This window comes from Eucyclogobius newberryi, unplaced genomic scaffold (assembly GCF_026437365.1).
Source record: "Eucyclogobius newberryi isolate DKJ021-1_F unplaced genomic scaffold, fEucNew1.0.hap1 SCAF_14, whole genome shotgun sequence".
Lineage (NCBI taxonomy): Eukaryota > Metazoa > Chordata > Actinopteri > Gobiiformes > Gobiidae > Eucyclogobius > Eucyclogobius newberryi.
In genome coordinates, this window is record NW_027315768.1 from 24,966,405 (window position 1) to 24,982,321 (window position 15,917).

At 39.7% G+C, this 15,917-nt stretch overlaps 1 protein-coding gene across 3 annotated transcripts in view; it reads left to right on the forward strand.

Annotated features, from left to right (window-relative positions):
* Positions 1 to 15,917, forward strand: part of epha3 (eph receptor A3) — a 559,788-nt gene that overhangs the window by 11,689 nt on the left and 532,182 nt on the right. For all 3 annotated transcript variants that reach the window (XM_072445110.1, XM_072445114.1, XM_072445111.1), the window contains exon 3: positions 6,641 to 7,301. In XM_072445110.1, coding sequence (XP_072301211.1) covers positions 6,641 to 7,301 — 661 coding nt within the window. The remainder of the gene's footprint in view (positions 1 to 6,640; positions 7,302 to 15,917) is intronic.

The window sequence follows — 15,917 nt, forward strand, 5'->3', positions numbered from 1 at the left end:
TCTCGATATGTTGCAGTTGTTCCAAATGTGACCTCCGTTACCACTGCATAGCTGCAAACAAACACGTAGCATATACTGTATATTAGCCGCTGTTTAGCCCGAGCTTCTATAGCCAATGCAGTCATGGAAAAGTGTGGATATTGTATGATTCATGAGTAATTCTGTTTGAGCCACACAATTTACTGTTACGAATAATGAATCTACCTGACAATAAGTGTGTTTTAAATGTGGGAAAATGTCTTTACGGTTTCTGTGCTCGTCTTTGCTTTGAATAATAATGAAATATGTTTTTTCCTTTTGCTGTTGACAATGACTTGAATGAATTAAAAGCAGCTGTTGTGTCTTTCAGCGACATGGAGGCAGATCAGAGAAACATTTGATTTCAACAAAGCCCGCACTGATGATGATATCAAATATGTATTACACTGAAAAGGACCATGCACTGTCTGTAGTTTGTCTACACAATGAAAGCGTTGATTAATAAACGGCTGAGGTTATTTTTCCACAAAGTATACATTTTTCACCAGTTACATCCAAATATAACGGGATCTATGATGATGGAGATGTGGAGGAATTGAAATGCACATCATATTTTTGTCAAGTTTACACAAGTAGAGCTCATGTCTTATTGAAAAGCAGCGGCCCCCTTTAGCTCGCACGATGAATATTCAGAAATAGACACAATTAGAAAGAAAAATATGAATAAAAAATTGAAAATGAAACTTCCTCATGAGAGTAATAGTTTGCTCTGTGCACGTATCAACCAAGTGTAAACCAGGACCAGAGTCAGACTTGAGTTTGGCACTGGATATACAGGTTAGGCCCTTAAAGTTCTAAACATTTTGACTTTGTGTTTCCTTATTTTTCAAAACTGACCACACCATTTAAAAAAAATGAAATTAGGACAAATAGTACAATAAACTACGCAAATACATAATATCAAAGGTTTTATCATTTCAAGTTATAGCCGACCAACTAACAATCTCCTCTTACAATCTGGTCTTGTGTTTGAATGTTTTTAATAGTTACTTATCCATATTTTAATAATAGTTAAGCCTATTAGTTTACCTGTACTGTGCTTGAAATGCTACTGTTATTTAACTACAGGCTGTGATGTATTTTCTGTTTCCACTGCTGTAGTATCATGTTGGATATGTTCTTGTTTGTTACTTTTACACTTCAGTTTAAGCAAGTGTCCAGGAACAACAGATGACAATTCATTGGCTAATCTGGTACATTTATTTTCAGTCCCTGTCAAATAAACAAATAAATGAAATAAATGAAATAAATGAAATAAATGAAATAAATGAAATAAATGAAATAAATGAAATAAATGAAATAAATGAAATAAATGAAATAAAAAAATACATGGAATACATGGAATACATAAAATACATGAAATACATGAAATAAATGAAATGAATGAAATGAATGAAATGAATGAAATGAATGAAATGAATGAAATGAATGAAATACATGAAATACATGAAATAAATGAAATGAATGAAATGAATGAAATGAATGAAATGAATGAAATGAATGAAATACATGAAATAAATGAAATGAATGAAATGAATGAAATAAATGAAATAAATGAAATGAATGAAATAAATGAAATAAATGAAATAAATGAAATAAATGAAATGAATGAAATGAATGAAATGAATGAAATAGATGAATAAACTACAGTTGATGTAAACTATGGCCAGTCCAAAAAAGCCGTCAATAAAGTCTATAGACTTTAAAGCAAAGCTAAATTAGGACCGTGCAGACTAAGCAGTGATCTACACTTAGCTTCAAAATGCAACCCTTAATTCAACCAAATCTGGCCTTCTACTTGTACCACTTGAAGACATATCACCAATCACCAATAGCAGCAAACCACTACTTTAGAAAATCCTTTAAAAAAAAAAAAAAGACTCTCCCAATTCCCAGTGTGTTGTGGCGGGTGTAGAATTCCGCCACCCCAGCTGGTGTGGCCGTGGCGCATTGTTACCCTACACTTGCTCGACTCTTGGGCCTTTGAGGACTTTGAAGTGAGTGCTGACTGGGTGACTCTGAGCGGTGCCTGTTGCCGTATAGTTTGGATCAGGTTTCCGCACTTTACTGTCCCTTTAACCACTCCACCTACAGCACAGATCAGAGAACGACGGGGGCAGGATCGCACCGAACCTCACCCTATCCACGGCCAAAGAGGTCAGAGTTCAGAGGTCGCTCAGGCTGGTGTAGCCGGGGCCGTAGTGTTGTTATGGATCAATTAAAGGGAACGAGGAGTGAGGTAACTGCCCCCCAGAGAGGAACAAGGTCGGGTGTGTCACCGTAGACCTTCATTTATCCTTTTCGTTTGGTGCTTATGCGGGTTCAAGCTGGGAGCTGTTTCCGCTAATGGCAGCAGTTTTAGGTAACTGCAAAATCTAACAATAATTTATCGTTTTTAGTCATGTTATATTCTTCTGTCAACAAATATACAAATCGATGGGCTATTTCTCTTTTACTTTGTCTTTTTGCGCTCTTATGTTTGCTTTTATCTAATATAAAAAAAATAATCTGAACAGGTGATCTTTTTAATGAAAGGATTTAGTTTTTGCATTTTTTCATCACACTTTGTCCTTTCAGCTTATTATCTATACAATAACAAAACATAAATCAGATACGAACCCACATTTCTGTGTGTTATTTGGGGGCAGCACAAAGTATACTGTAACCTAGGGTGACTGATCAGACCATGACTTATTTTGTCCTGCTAAATTGGCCCAAACAACCAAAAGTAATAAAAATTGGGACAAATCTGCTATAATAACCCAAATAACACACATTTTAATGATATACAGACCTAATATTAATGTTTCAAGCCTTATTAAAGATGTGGAGGATTGATTCACTTCATTGTCATATGGTCTGTGGCCCACAGCTGCATGTATGTTTCAAAATGCGGCCCTCAGTGAAATTGTTTTGGACACCTCTGGTATAGGGCTATACACGTTTAGGCTGAGGCAACAGCTTATGTGCACCTTCCACATATAGTTTCACATTTACACATTTTTTTCATCAAAATTCATTGTTGGAAAACCCAAAGTTGCCTAACAAATGTAAAAGAAAGTTCTTAACCATTAAAAACCTTCCAGTAAAACCCGGTCTAACCACTCTGCAGCGCTTAAGTTAATTTCTATGATGTAACGTTTGCAAATGGTCAAAGCTGGAAGCCTCGTGCAGTTCTGCCCCAGAGGTGTCTCCTACCATCACAGCGGAGGCTAACGTTGACTTTGGCCCAGTGAAAATGTATTCTCTGGAAGTGGATAAGACACACGGACACATGGACACATGGGACCCATTTGAAAGTCCACGTGTCCGAGACCAGAGGAGACATCGCAATTCTTTGTTTTACATTTAGCCCAGACTAAATTTTGTCGGACATAAAAGGAAACAGTATCAACACACACTCTGAATTTTGACACATACGCAGTGCAGCTCCACAGTGTCATCCAAAGACAGGTGTGGGAATATGGACAATGTTGTGTGTAAAGCCAAATGTAAGCAAATACCTCATATTGTATATCTGACACGTGTTGGAGTTGAATGTAGTGTAAAGAAAAACAAGAAGCCCTCAGACCTCCACCATCTTACCCTTATTTAAATATTCAAATGTCTGCCTACTCACGTTTGCAATCCTTATGCATAGGGCTGGGTGATATTGACAAAAAAGACTATCTCTATATTATTTGGAATATCCCGAAAACTGTGATTATGCAAATCCAACAGAACATGTCATAAAATGTATTAGTTGCAGTTTAATTATGAGACAAATGTGAAATGTCTGTATTGTCTGTCTGTAAATGTATCTCAAAAGTCCAGAAATATCACCCTATATCCCTCGTTTGTACTATTTTTATACAAATATTACAGTATACACTATGTTAAAATGTTGTATATCTTCAAAACATTCACAATATTCTCTAAAGTTTGATATATTTCCCACATCTACTTTATATTTTAACAGTAAACCTTCCACCATTTTTTTCCTTAAAACAAAAACAACAAAACCTTCTACCATTCGCCATATTGAAGTTTCTCTGAGAGTCTTAACAGGCTAAAACACCAACCAAACCAAAGAACCGACCATCTGAATGTGTTTAAAATGACTCTTCAAAACACATTAACTCATTTTCTTTCCTCCTAGCGCTTTATTTACGGCCAGCGCTTGCCTTGCATCACAGAAACAGCTTTGTGTATTGCAGAACATGAACTCACCGTGTAAAACCGTGCCCGCTGCCTTATCAAACGCACTGTCAGAGGCCGCATTACTCATGTTGTCAGATCTCGTCTTTCTTCTGCCGTGTGTTGTGTCAGGCTAATGTCATCGACCCTTTTTGGCACGTCATCACGTCATTCGCCCCACTCCTGATTCCAAACCATCATCAAACTCCTGGGTGAAAGTGGCTGAAAGATATGAAAAGTCTCGGCTCACCTCTCTGCTATTCTAGTTCCCTTAACTTGATTGGTGGCTACATTTGCCTTGTTATTGTTGGACCAACCAGGAGCTGGGCTGATGAATGAGGTGCCGTCCAGAAAGGCATGACAGAGGAGACTAAACAGAAACTTTGTGCCTGGATTTTCCCTCATGTTGTCTTGTAGCTTTATCGAAATGCCAAAGATCCTCCAGAGCATAATTAGTCAAGTTTGTGTCAAATGAACGCTTTATTCTTGTGGGTTCTCTTATTGCTTTTTAATGTATTTGCATCTTTTGTTTTATTAAAGGTTGGGTCAATATAGGTGATAACATGTTTTTACAATTATACTTTGATTAAAAAATACATAACACATAACCAGCTCATGGGGGAAGCAAAATACTAAATGTTATTATCTCTTGCACTGATCATGCTCCATTTTAAGATAAGATAAGATATTCCTTTATTGTCCACACATGGGGAAATTTCATTGTTGCAACGCAGGTGAGGAAAAGGACAGATAACTTATAGGAAGTTTAAAAAAAACTCTTAATTGAAGAACTCTTATAAACAAAAAAATAATACAAGTTTTACTTTCAATTGTACAGGATTTTTACCAACTAAATATCTAAAGGCATTCTTGATTATGCATTTTTAACAATTCTGAAATATGTGCTTGAAAATGCTTGACCCTCACTATTTGGAACTGAGGTCAAAAGGTTATCAAAGTGATGCATTTGGAGTTGGTCATGGACACCTCATAATGGACATGGACAATTCAAACAAGCCACACTGACCCAACATTTTAGGATAATATCAATACTTCCGGGTCTGATACCAAAGCTATTCTAGAAAAGCCTCATTTGAAATAACCACTGGTTCAACAAATCATCAACCCTTGTCCAACTTGTCAATCTCAGACGCTCTTTTGAAACGTTGGGCTCTCAAACTTCGCACACTTCACTTTGCACATGGCCCCAGATTACTGAGAGTGAAATAGAGACTCCGGCCTTCTTAGCTCGTCATTAATTCCTGTGTTCTGGCTGAGAGCACCTGCTGCGTCCGCCATGCCACGGAACCTTAAACACTTCACATGAGCCCTCCGCGAATGTGTGCGCCGGGTTGTGTTTCCATTAAGGCCGTATGTGTGAGAGAAGCCATCATTCAGTTTCCGCTTACATTGTTTTACTCCCTCTATCTCGCATTTTCAGGCATTTATTCATTCAGGGGGAAAAACGTAAACCACGCTACACACACACAACAACAACCATTTACACATGCTGGCCCATTTGTTTTAATGACTGTCATATACACACAATGACGCCAATGTTTTTAGCTGTTTTGTCCATTTATCATTATTCATTGTTTATTTGCCTGGACAGCCGAAGCCAAAGCACATGATCTATGAGTATTCCCGCTGTGTTGAATTGACAAAAGAATGACCACGCTCTGTTCTCTCCTCTCCCCCCTTCATTGCTTTCTCCCAGTGGAGGGAAAATGTAAGATAGACTCAAACCTGGTATACTCTCTCATGTCTATGCTGTCCCGTAGATCCTTCTTTTTCATTTCTTTTTCATTTTTGTTTTTTTTTAGTCCATTAGGCACGTTTCCGTAGATGTAGAATTGTGATGCAAATAACCAACTCTGCTGCTTGAACATTTTCACTTTGTAGATATGTAGTTTTTAAAAAAAAAAACATAGTTAAAATGGTTGGAAAACGACACTACGAGATCTCCCTAATATTTATTCACAATTAAGCCCGCTGCATACAAATCTAAGGGAAATGAGCCAGTAAATCACACTTTATGAGCATTTTCACAGTTGGGTAAAGTGGAAAATTTGGCAAAGGCAGCAAGTTTACTTTTAATTAATTTTTGGGTATTTTGCAATGAGATCTGGTAGTGTGATTTTTCACCCTTAAGTGTTTGTCAGATGCTTAGTATTCAGCAAGTGTAAGAGTCTAAATAATTAATTTGTAAATGCTTACAGGCTGGAAATAACTTTATTTTCTCTTCTATCTCCCCCTTCTCCCTTATTTCTTTCCCTTCCACATTCTCACTAAACCAAATATTTCACTCTCTGCAACTTTCTGTACCTTTCTATCAACTGTATCTGGCTCTGTCTGCCCTTGTGCATCCTTGCTTTGCTTCCTTTGTCCTCTTTCCTTTCGTCCTTCTATCCTTCTCTATTTTCAGTGGGAAGAGATCAGTGGTGTGGACGAGCACTACACACCTATCCGGACCTTCCAGGTTTGCAACGTTATGGAGTACAGCCAAAACAACTGGCTTCGAACCAACTGGATCCCTCGCCAGTCGGCACAGAAAATCTATGTAGAGCTCAAGTTTACACTAAGAGACTGTAACTCCATCCCGCTGGTCCTGGGCACCTGCAAGGAGACCTTCAATCTCCTTTATCAGGAGGCGGATGACGACCAGGGCAGCCATTTTAGGGAGCACCAGTTCTCTAAGATTGACACAATAGCTGCGGATGAAAGTTTTACACAGATGGACTTGGGCGACCGAATTTTAAAACTCAACACTGAAGTACGAGAAGTCGGTCCTTTGACAAAAAAGGGCTTCTACCTCGCTTTCCAAGATGTGGGCGCGTGTGTCGCCTTGGTTTCAGTTCGAGTCTTCTTCAAAAAATGCCCAAACACTGTAAGAAACTTGGCGGTGTTTCCTGATACTGTGCCGATGGACTCCCAGTCTCTGGTGGAGGTCAAAGGGTCATGCGTCAACCACTCCAAAGAGGAAGAGCCACCGCGAATGTACTGCAGCACCGAGGGGGAGTGGCTTGTTCCGATCGGGAAGTGTCTCTGCAACCCGGGATACGAAGAGCGGAGCAGCACCTGCCAAAGTAAGTCCCTCCAATCTTTTCCAGTCCATTACATTTGTGTCTAATTAATCGTCTGCGCTCTCATCTTGGAAATACCCTTGAATTCCCATGCATGATCTGATGAGGCGACTCTGCTACTTCATATTCAGTCCAGAACTACCCCGTCATTACCTATAGCTTTGTGTCCGCATATGTTTGCCTGTATGAATTCCCTTGTAGGTTTTGATGCATTATCCAGCAGTCCTTTGAGCAATAGCAAGCATCGCTCACCAAAACCTTTCTCTGTCACCTCATTAGCTTCATGGAAACATCAGAATCAAAAGACGCCACGATAGGACAGAAAAAAGAAAAGAAAAGAGGGCTGGACTGAATGGTGATTGGTGCAATAGTTGTGGTTATGGTTGTGGGGGTGTGCGGAGCCAGGAAGTGTCTGGAGATAGAGCAATATTTGCAAATGTCATCTAATACAGCCTATATTGTTGTTCATACTTCACAGACACAAAACTTCATCAACACTGAAACTGAAGTAGCAAGAATTTCAGCTAAAGAAATCACTGCTGGTGTTTCATAAGTTGTGGAGTTGTCTAAGTTTCTTGTTCCCGGAGGTTAGCTGAGGGGACAGTAATAGATTATTTATTATATAATGGTTATAATGGTTTTGACAGTCTTTTGGTTGTCCTTGATCCTCTTTGCGTCATTGCAGACCATTAGGCAAACGATGTCCCTCTGGTTAAGCTTATATTCCCATTTGAATAAATTAGCCAATGGGTTCAAAGGTCAAATACCTGAGTGGGCCTTTCATCTTTCAAAATAATAACCACTGTTAAAGACTCTTAGAGGAGTGACAAACTTTAATTAAAGCTACGATTGACTAGCAAATTATTACATTGTTTTAAAACTGTGTTTTAAAAAGTTAGTTACAAACATAGGTCATATAATAGCCCTTTGTATTTGGCAATATTTGTATTTTCTTGGACCAGTGCAATATACAGTACACAGACACTGTGTAACTTTTCTAGTCCGCAACCTTCCTTAGGCAGGAACGTTCTTCAGTATGGTATTAATCTCTTACTTATATATCTCGCATTTATTAAATTACAGTTGTTTTTATTACTAAAAACATGCTTTTTTATTCACGCTTATTTATCTCCCTGCAGTTACATAAATGTTGCCATATTAAGGAACATTCTTGACAGTGCAATAACAGCTCCAAAGTAAAAGTGAAATGGTGCAACAGATCATAGCCTACACCAGTGTGAACAGACCCTAGAAACAGAAAGTCACTTGCCTCTCCTCATGACACAAACATGTTCAACGTTCCCCAAACATCATCATTCCGTACCCTGTACGGCATCTTGCTTGTCATTGGCAGTGGCTCTACATTAATCAGACTTGATAAAATATTCTGCCTTTAGCTTTTTTGGTCCTAGTTCTTGCCTGTTCCCAAAAGCTCTCCTCTCCTGAGTCATAGTCTAGTGTTAATTAAAGATCAAAGGCAGTGTCCCAGGTCAAGCTCCTGCTGAGGGCCAAGGGAAGCAGGTCTTTTCTGGGACGGTGGGCTCCATGTTGTAGGTCTGCCTCAGCTGTGGGGAAATGTTTGTTTTTGTATTAGATTTTGACAATTACAAGAAAAGCACAAGAACATCAAGAATGGGATGTTTTGACTTTTCTACATATATTGCTCAGCATGTATATGACTGCGGATTTATTTTCTAAATTATTTTCTATCTGTCTTGGCCTAATGTGGACAAAGATGACACAATGTGAAATGTAAACGCAAAATAAAACTGCAAAGAAACATTTGGTGTCAACATGGTTTTGGAGTGCAGTTGAAGTAAAATACATATAAATCATATGGTAAGATAAGGAATCATTTATTTTTCAAGTTATCCATATTATTATTTAATTCTTTTTAATTATTTTTGGGGGGGGAGAGAATTAAAAATGAAAAACAATGAGATTTTGCACAGTTTCGAAATACGTCACCTCCTGCCCTCAATGACCCAGTCTCTTTCCTCTTCCTGTCTTTGTGACTTGTGTGAATGTTTGGATGTATTTGACAATCTCTTATTAGTTTCCGAAAGGTCTAATGGACTCTAATAAGGTCTTGTGTTACCCTGTAGTGGGACAGCTGCACCAACAGGCCCCTGTGCACAGGCATCAGGAGGCCCTCTGCAGGCTCACTGTGCAGGCCTGCGGTGTTAACAGATAGATGGTGCCCAGGCTGGGTCACATCATGGCAGGAAGAGGGGAAGAAGCTGAAAACATATTTACAGTGTGAATCCAGCTGACAACAGGCCCCTCGTAGTCCCATCAGCAGTTTAGTTCAGCTGTTGTCAATGTTAATAGCAATGAAAATTGTCCAGTCTAGACTAGGTTTATTTTTGGAACTATTAATTAGAGTGACCTCTTGTAGAGCTCCTCTGTGTCCTATAAACACATCTCTATTGTTGTTTAGAGCTGTACCATTATGGGCAACTAATTCAGATGAGTTGATAAGCCTGTGAAGCATATCAGCTCAGCTTGTTTTATTCAGTTATTAAATCATATGTAGATATTGTGCAATACAATTCACAATTGATTTCACATCATTATAACTGGTTGTGTGCAAAAATATTTATGTTTTCCACTGTCCCTTGTTCTGTGAAATAGTCTCCAGTGTGTCCTCCTCTGTCTGTATCAGAGGGAGAGAGGGAGCAGGAGGTTTTGCGAGTGTTGAAGGGTTTTGGGAGTGTGACCCTCTATTAGACTGTCATTATTCTGCCAGCCTGTAGGATGTGTGCATGAGTGTAGCCAGATATGTTTGTGAAAGCGAGGATGTTTTTTCAGTGGCGCCGCCAACTGAACACATGCAATGTGTCTGGCCTCAGCAATGGGACACCAATGGCATCTGCAGTTATCTGCGTAATGGCTGCTGTGTTGAGTGTCTTACAATGTGTTGCATAGAGTCTGTTTACACTGCAGAAGACATATTTTGATATTTCATCATCCTTATCAGTGCATCACATGTCACCAGATCTTTGTCAGGGACAAAATTGTTTGAGTGGAAGTACAGTTTTGTGGCTGAATGGACGTGTCTGTCATCGAGTGGATTACTGTATGTGTTATGGACGTCCTCAGCCTTTCACAAAAACGCAGAGTCCGATCTCCTCTCACTAAGTCACTCTTTCATCTGTCATTAGAACGGACTGCAGCAGGTGAAGCGTTCCTATCTGCGATCAGTGTGAAATTCCTGCTCCACTAATTTGATCCTACAAAAGCAAGCTGATGTCTATTGGGTTTCGCTGTGTGCGCTGCCATTGCCGGCAGCTGTTCTTTTGTTTCATTGAGGAGAGACGCAGGTTTGCATTCTCGAAGGATTTATCAAGATACACAATCCTCCAAGTTACCAAGGCCATAATGCTTATAACAATGATGGTGACGCTATGTTGGAAGTGCCAGACCTATAAGCACATCGATGCTCATATTTTATCACTGTTGGAAATACAGTTTGAGCATCTCAGTTTATAGTGTTATCCATACCTCTTCCCTCACCCTAAAGGCTTCTGTTCTTCACATCTTGAGTCCTCCCGCGTCCCAGACAGAACACCAGTATCCAGTATGAGCCGACAGTTCAAAGTGCTCAATGTTACATGTTTTCTATCATTCATCGTTCTTCTCTCAGTGATTTAGACCGGACAGACTTTTATGTCCTTATTTTTCACCCTTTGTAAAGGGTTTAGCAATAGCAATGTATTCAGTTCTCTCTTCTGTAAATTTTAGATTCAATTCATCAACATAAAGCCAGTACAAATGTAACTATATCATGTGCAAGTCCCATGTCCCGAGTCCCGACTGTATTTGGAAGGACACCTTGTTGTCAAATCTGTACAAATTGTTTGCAGATGTGACTCCTGATTCCCACATGAAAAGAATCAGTCTAAAACAAGTTATTCTGACCGTGTCAAAATGTCATCTCAGCTTGCAATAGACTTGTGACTTTTACGATTTCGGTCATGTCTGTGTGATTTTAATGCATTTTTTCCTGTTGCGTGAAGCCTTGTGTATGAATTGTGCTCTACAAATAAACTTGCCTTGCCACATTTTCTCCTCAGCTCCAAACACCATAGCAGTTGTGTGTTGTTTCTCACATTTTTTATGCCAGACTGGTGAGGCTGGATGTTGTGGATTCATTGAAGTCTTGGCCTTCCTTTTGCCCCTTTGAAAGTGCGCTGTTTGTTTGTCCTGGCCCATTATATAACTGGCCACTAGAGCCTGTCCATCTCACAACACAGAATCCACCACACTTCTCTGCAACATCCAGCATCTCCTCAATGGCGCTCCTCAAATAGCTTCTCTTTACAGATTATTACACACCATTTCCATCTTTGCTAAAATACATAGAGAATTGTGGCATTTATTTGCGTTACCTGCGTTTATTTTGTTCCATTTTCAGTAAAAAAAAGGAACGCCTTTCATTCTGACACACTCTGAACGCGTCAGAGAGTATAAGAGACAATAACGACCCTGGCTTTTGCAGCTTTCAGTCCTATTGCAGAGAACTGTGATTTGTCTGTCTATCCGCCGTGCCCTCTGTTAGTCCAGGTCAAATAAGGAGTTAAAATGTACACAGCTTTGTTCGAGGCGAGCGCTTCCATTGCATCAGGCCTGTCCTCTCCCTTGTCACTTTGGTTTAGTGAAGAGGCGCTCTCTGTTGCAACGTTTTGGCTGCGGGCTTTCTGGCACTTAGCCCTTTTGGAGCATACACTGAGCGCTCAGGCCTAGAAAATAAGGGGTCAGGCCAGAAGCGAGAGGTGCAGTGAGACATGTCTTGTATCATAACGTTAACACCATATTATGGCACATTTTTATATCCTGGACACCTTTTTCACCCAGTGCCAAAGGTTATGCATGTTGCAGAGGTTAGCAAGAGGCAAGATTGTTGTTTGGCTCCATAGTTACTGTCCTGTAATATGATTTGTTTCGAGCAACAATCCTCTATTCTCCTTCCAATCCCTGCTTTTATTTTCATTGTTACATATACATTTTTGACATACAATAGCTCCTCGAGTCTGAATTCCTTGCTGCCTTGTGCATCGATCTTCAATAACCTTGATATAAACGAAACAGGAAAGCTACAAACCTAATTAACACATGACAGGAAGCCTCGAAGCGATCTCGCATCACAACAGCAGCGGAGAGGAAAACATGAAGAACTGAAGAGGATATCAGATGAGAAGGGATGCCAGTTCAAAGGGAGGCTGTCTCTTAAGTCAGCAGTGGCTACGTATAAACAATGGAGAATACTACTGAGGCTGCGAGGGACTTGTTCTATGTTCACAGAGCATTTCAAGTGTCCAACTCACAGGGGCGCAGCGTCGTTTGTTCATTCTGGCTATCACTGGCTGTTTACTTTTGTCTGTATAGTCTTTTCAGTAGAAGCTGGAGGCCTGTTGCGCTATGGCACTGGTACTCTGGGGACTTCAAAGCGTTTGGTAACCACCGGCCCAAGAATTCAACTCTGCACACTCACAATACCAGTCATAGAGAGTGGAAGAAAGTATGCGGCTGCTGGGGTGTGATATAGGACGCAAAAATATGTGGTTTGGCCAGAAGTGATTGGTAAATGGATTGTTCTTCTGATCATCTAGTGGCGCTCCGGACGCCCTTCCTGGTGCAAGCCTCCGACAAAGGAAGTACGCTTTCTCTTCTGTGTCCACACTGATTGATTTTAAAGGAGCACTATGTAACTTCCAGTCATTTAGTCATTTAGCTTCTCCACACATCTGAACTGCTTGTTTCCATGGTGACAGATAGGTTTAATGCCATACTGTGGAACACTTCAGCCAAAGCCTTCACCTGAAAAGTTGCACATACTGTATTTATGGTTAATGAAAAATGACAGCAGATATAGACAAATAAAAACAGATAAATATAGGTTGTTAATAATTTATATTTAACTTTTCTATATTTCAGTTTGTACTGTAAAGGTCAGGTTTGCTGCTGGCAGTAGAAGTAAATGTATATTTTCTTAACTTGCAAACTAAAGACATGAGAGTAAGCTGCGAATAAATGAATCATGAAAAGCAGAAAAAATGTGAGGAAAAGTTGTAAAATACCAAAGACCTTGCTGCAGTCGATGAGGGGACAAGGTTTTATAGTATCCATGGATGTGTAACCGAGCAACTTGAAATGTGTACTTAATGGAGTTATAGTAAGAGCTAGTAATATGGTGATTATAAAGACATTATGCTAATTGTTGGCACGTTCAGATCTGGCCTTCTCAAGTCCACCGCATACATCATAGTTCATCAGCAATCTTGTCCATTTGGTGTCCATTACTGTAGGACCCAATTACTCAAATCATTACCATCTTATCATATGGACGCACGACAGTTATGGCCTTGTAAACCTGTTATCGCGCTGTATCTCGTCTTATCTGGCCATGATGTAACCTCAGACACAGAAGGCAGCGCTCGTTATCGGCCGCTCCCGCTGGATTGTGTGGAGACGGAGATACTTGAGAATAGAGACGAAGTGAACGCACGTCAGAGGCATCATCTCCTTGTATCCGCGACGTGTTCAGCGAGCAGAAACCTCTCAGTGTCATTTCGGTGAGAGAACCCAGAGCGTAACAATGAAAATGTCGATTTCCTCTCCGCCGCCTGATGTAGCCTGGCTTCATCACGTGTCGACAGGAGATACTAAAGGTGTCTGTTCCACTCAAAGGTTTAATGACAGCAATGAACAGACAGCAGTGTGTCTGGTGGTTACAGCACGGTGAATTTTAGTTTGCAAAGGATGAACGCCTAATAAAGCCTCAGAAATGTGTAATCTCTATGTGTTATACTGGTTAGACTAATGTGGTTGTTGTAAAAAGCCTCATCAAATTCCAAAATGATGCTCGGTGAGGTGGTGTGGGATGGAAATGGCATAATGAGTCTAGTCTCTAATTAACAGGACAGGTGTTTACATGGAATAGCAAATAATGTGAATCTTGTATGGATGCTAAAATGATTAAGGTCATCGATAATTGTAAATATTCAGGTCACAATATAATCGTAAAAACTAAAACAGTGTCCAGATGAGTACAACTGAATCTTTCTCTACAATGGATCACTCCTAGACAAACTCTAAAAGCAAAATATATTAGTTTTGCCCCAATTACTGTCGTGATCACATGCAATGGTATTTATGTATTTATTTATTTATTTATTTATTTATTTGTCTATGGGAGTTTTTATTTATTTATAGGAGATCTTCTACTGAAAGTGTTTTTCAGACTTCCTATAAGTGATCTGTTCTTCTGTATCTACCTCTGTATCTACCTGCGTTGCACCAATGAAATTTCCCCATGTGGGACAATAAAGGAATATCTTATCTTATCTTATCTTATCTGTAGTCCAAAAATACAGATACATATAAAAAAAAAATGACTAGGACTACCACTTTATGTAATATCTGTTACGTCAAAATCTTGCGTTTTTCTCATGGACCGACTCTGGAAAACACATTTTCTTGCTGTTGATAAGGGGACAATGGCGGTTAATGCAGAGGGAGAAAATAGAACCATTCCCGTAAGCTTATGCAAATAATTCTTCGAGGTATAAGCAGTAAATTGCATGTACAGAATTAGACCTACTTTAACAAGCTAGACGGCATCTTTGTTGTTAACTCACAGAATAAAGGGGTGACACGTCTGTAGTGATCCATGATGTCCAGCTCCATGCATCCCTGACTCTCCCACAGCTGAAGACAAATGAAAAGGTCCTTCGTCTCATTTACTGGAAAGGGCTGCTGACATTTTACGTTGAGCTGCGTCGCTTGACTTAGTAATCGTGTCATTCAGACTGCCACAGTCTACGGTGTGTGAACATGAGGGGGAGGGGTCACGGGTGGAGATGCTCGGGAGGTTACAGTGCTGTATGCAAATTGAGTGGCTCTTGATTAGAGATAGTCAGGCCTCAGTGCTCAGACCTTTAGCTGAATGCTAACAGCAGCGCGGTGGCTACAGGCGTTATTGGATCACCAAAAGATTTGTTTTATCAATGTTGCACTCATTGACCAAGGTAGATGGACGCTGTTTATTAAACAGATGTTCAGCTCTATTCCATTCCCATTTGCTGTTCTTATAGGAAGAAAACAACTTATTGACCATATGGATGAACTTCAAGACTTTGTCACTAAAGTCTTGAAGTTAAACTGACGCGGATGCCCCTTTTTTTTATGCCAAATTCCATGCTTATTCCTGCAAGGCTCTTGCACCAAAGCAAGACGATTATGGTATTATGCAATTGTGCCATTTCCCTGCAGAGAATACTACACTTCATCACAATATTACCATCCAAAGTCAGGTAAAGTGTCAGGGTCAGACCATAAAGCTTGTTCCCAACTGTCCTTAAATGGGCCGTTCCAATTACAGCTGCTAATTTGTTGCGTGTCTCTCAAATTCTAAAGAAAATACACACCATCTTTTATCAGAATTTAGTGCTTTGCTTGTTGATCGTGTTCTCAGTCCTTTGTGTTTCGATATGAACAAATCATGTGTTTTTCTGATTGTTTGATCTGCCCGTCTTTGTCAAATATTGTGAAAACATGTGTGCTTGGTAATATAGTGTTTGGTAATTTTCTGATTAAATTATCCCCATTGCAAATTAG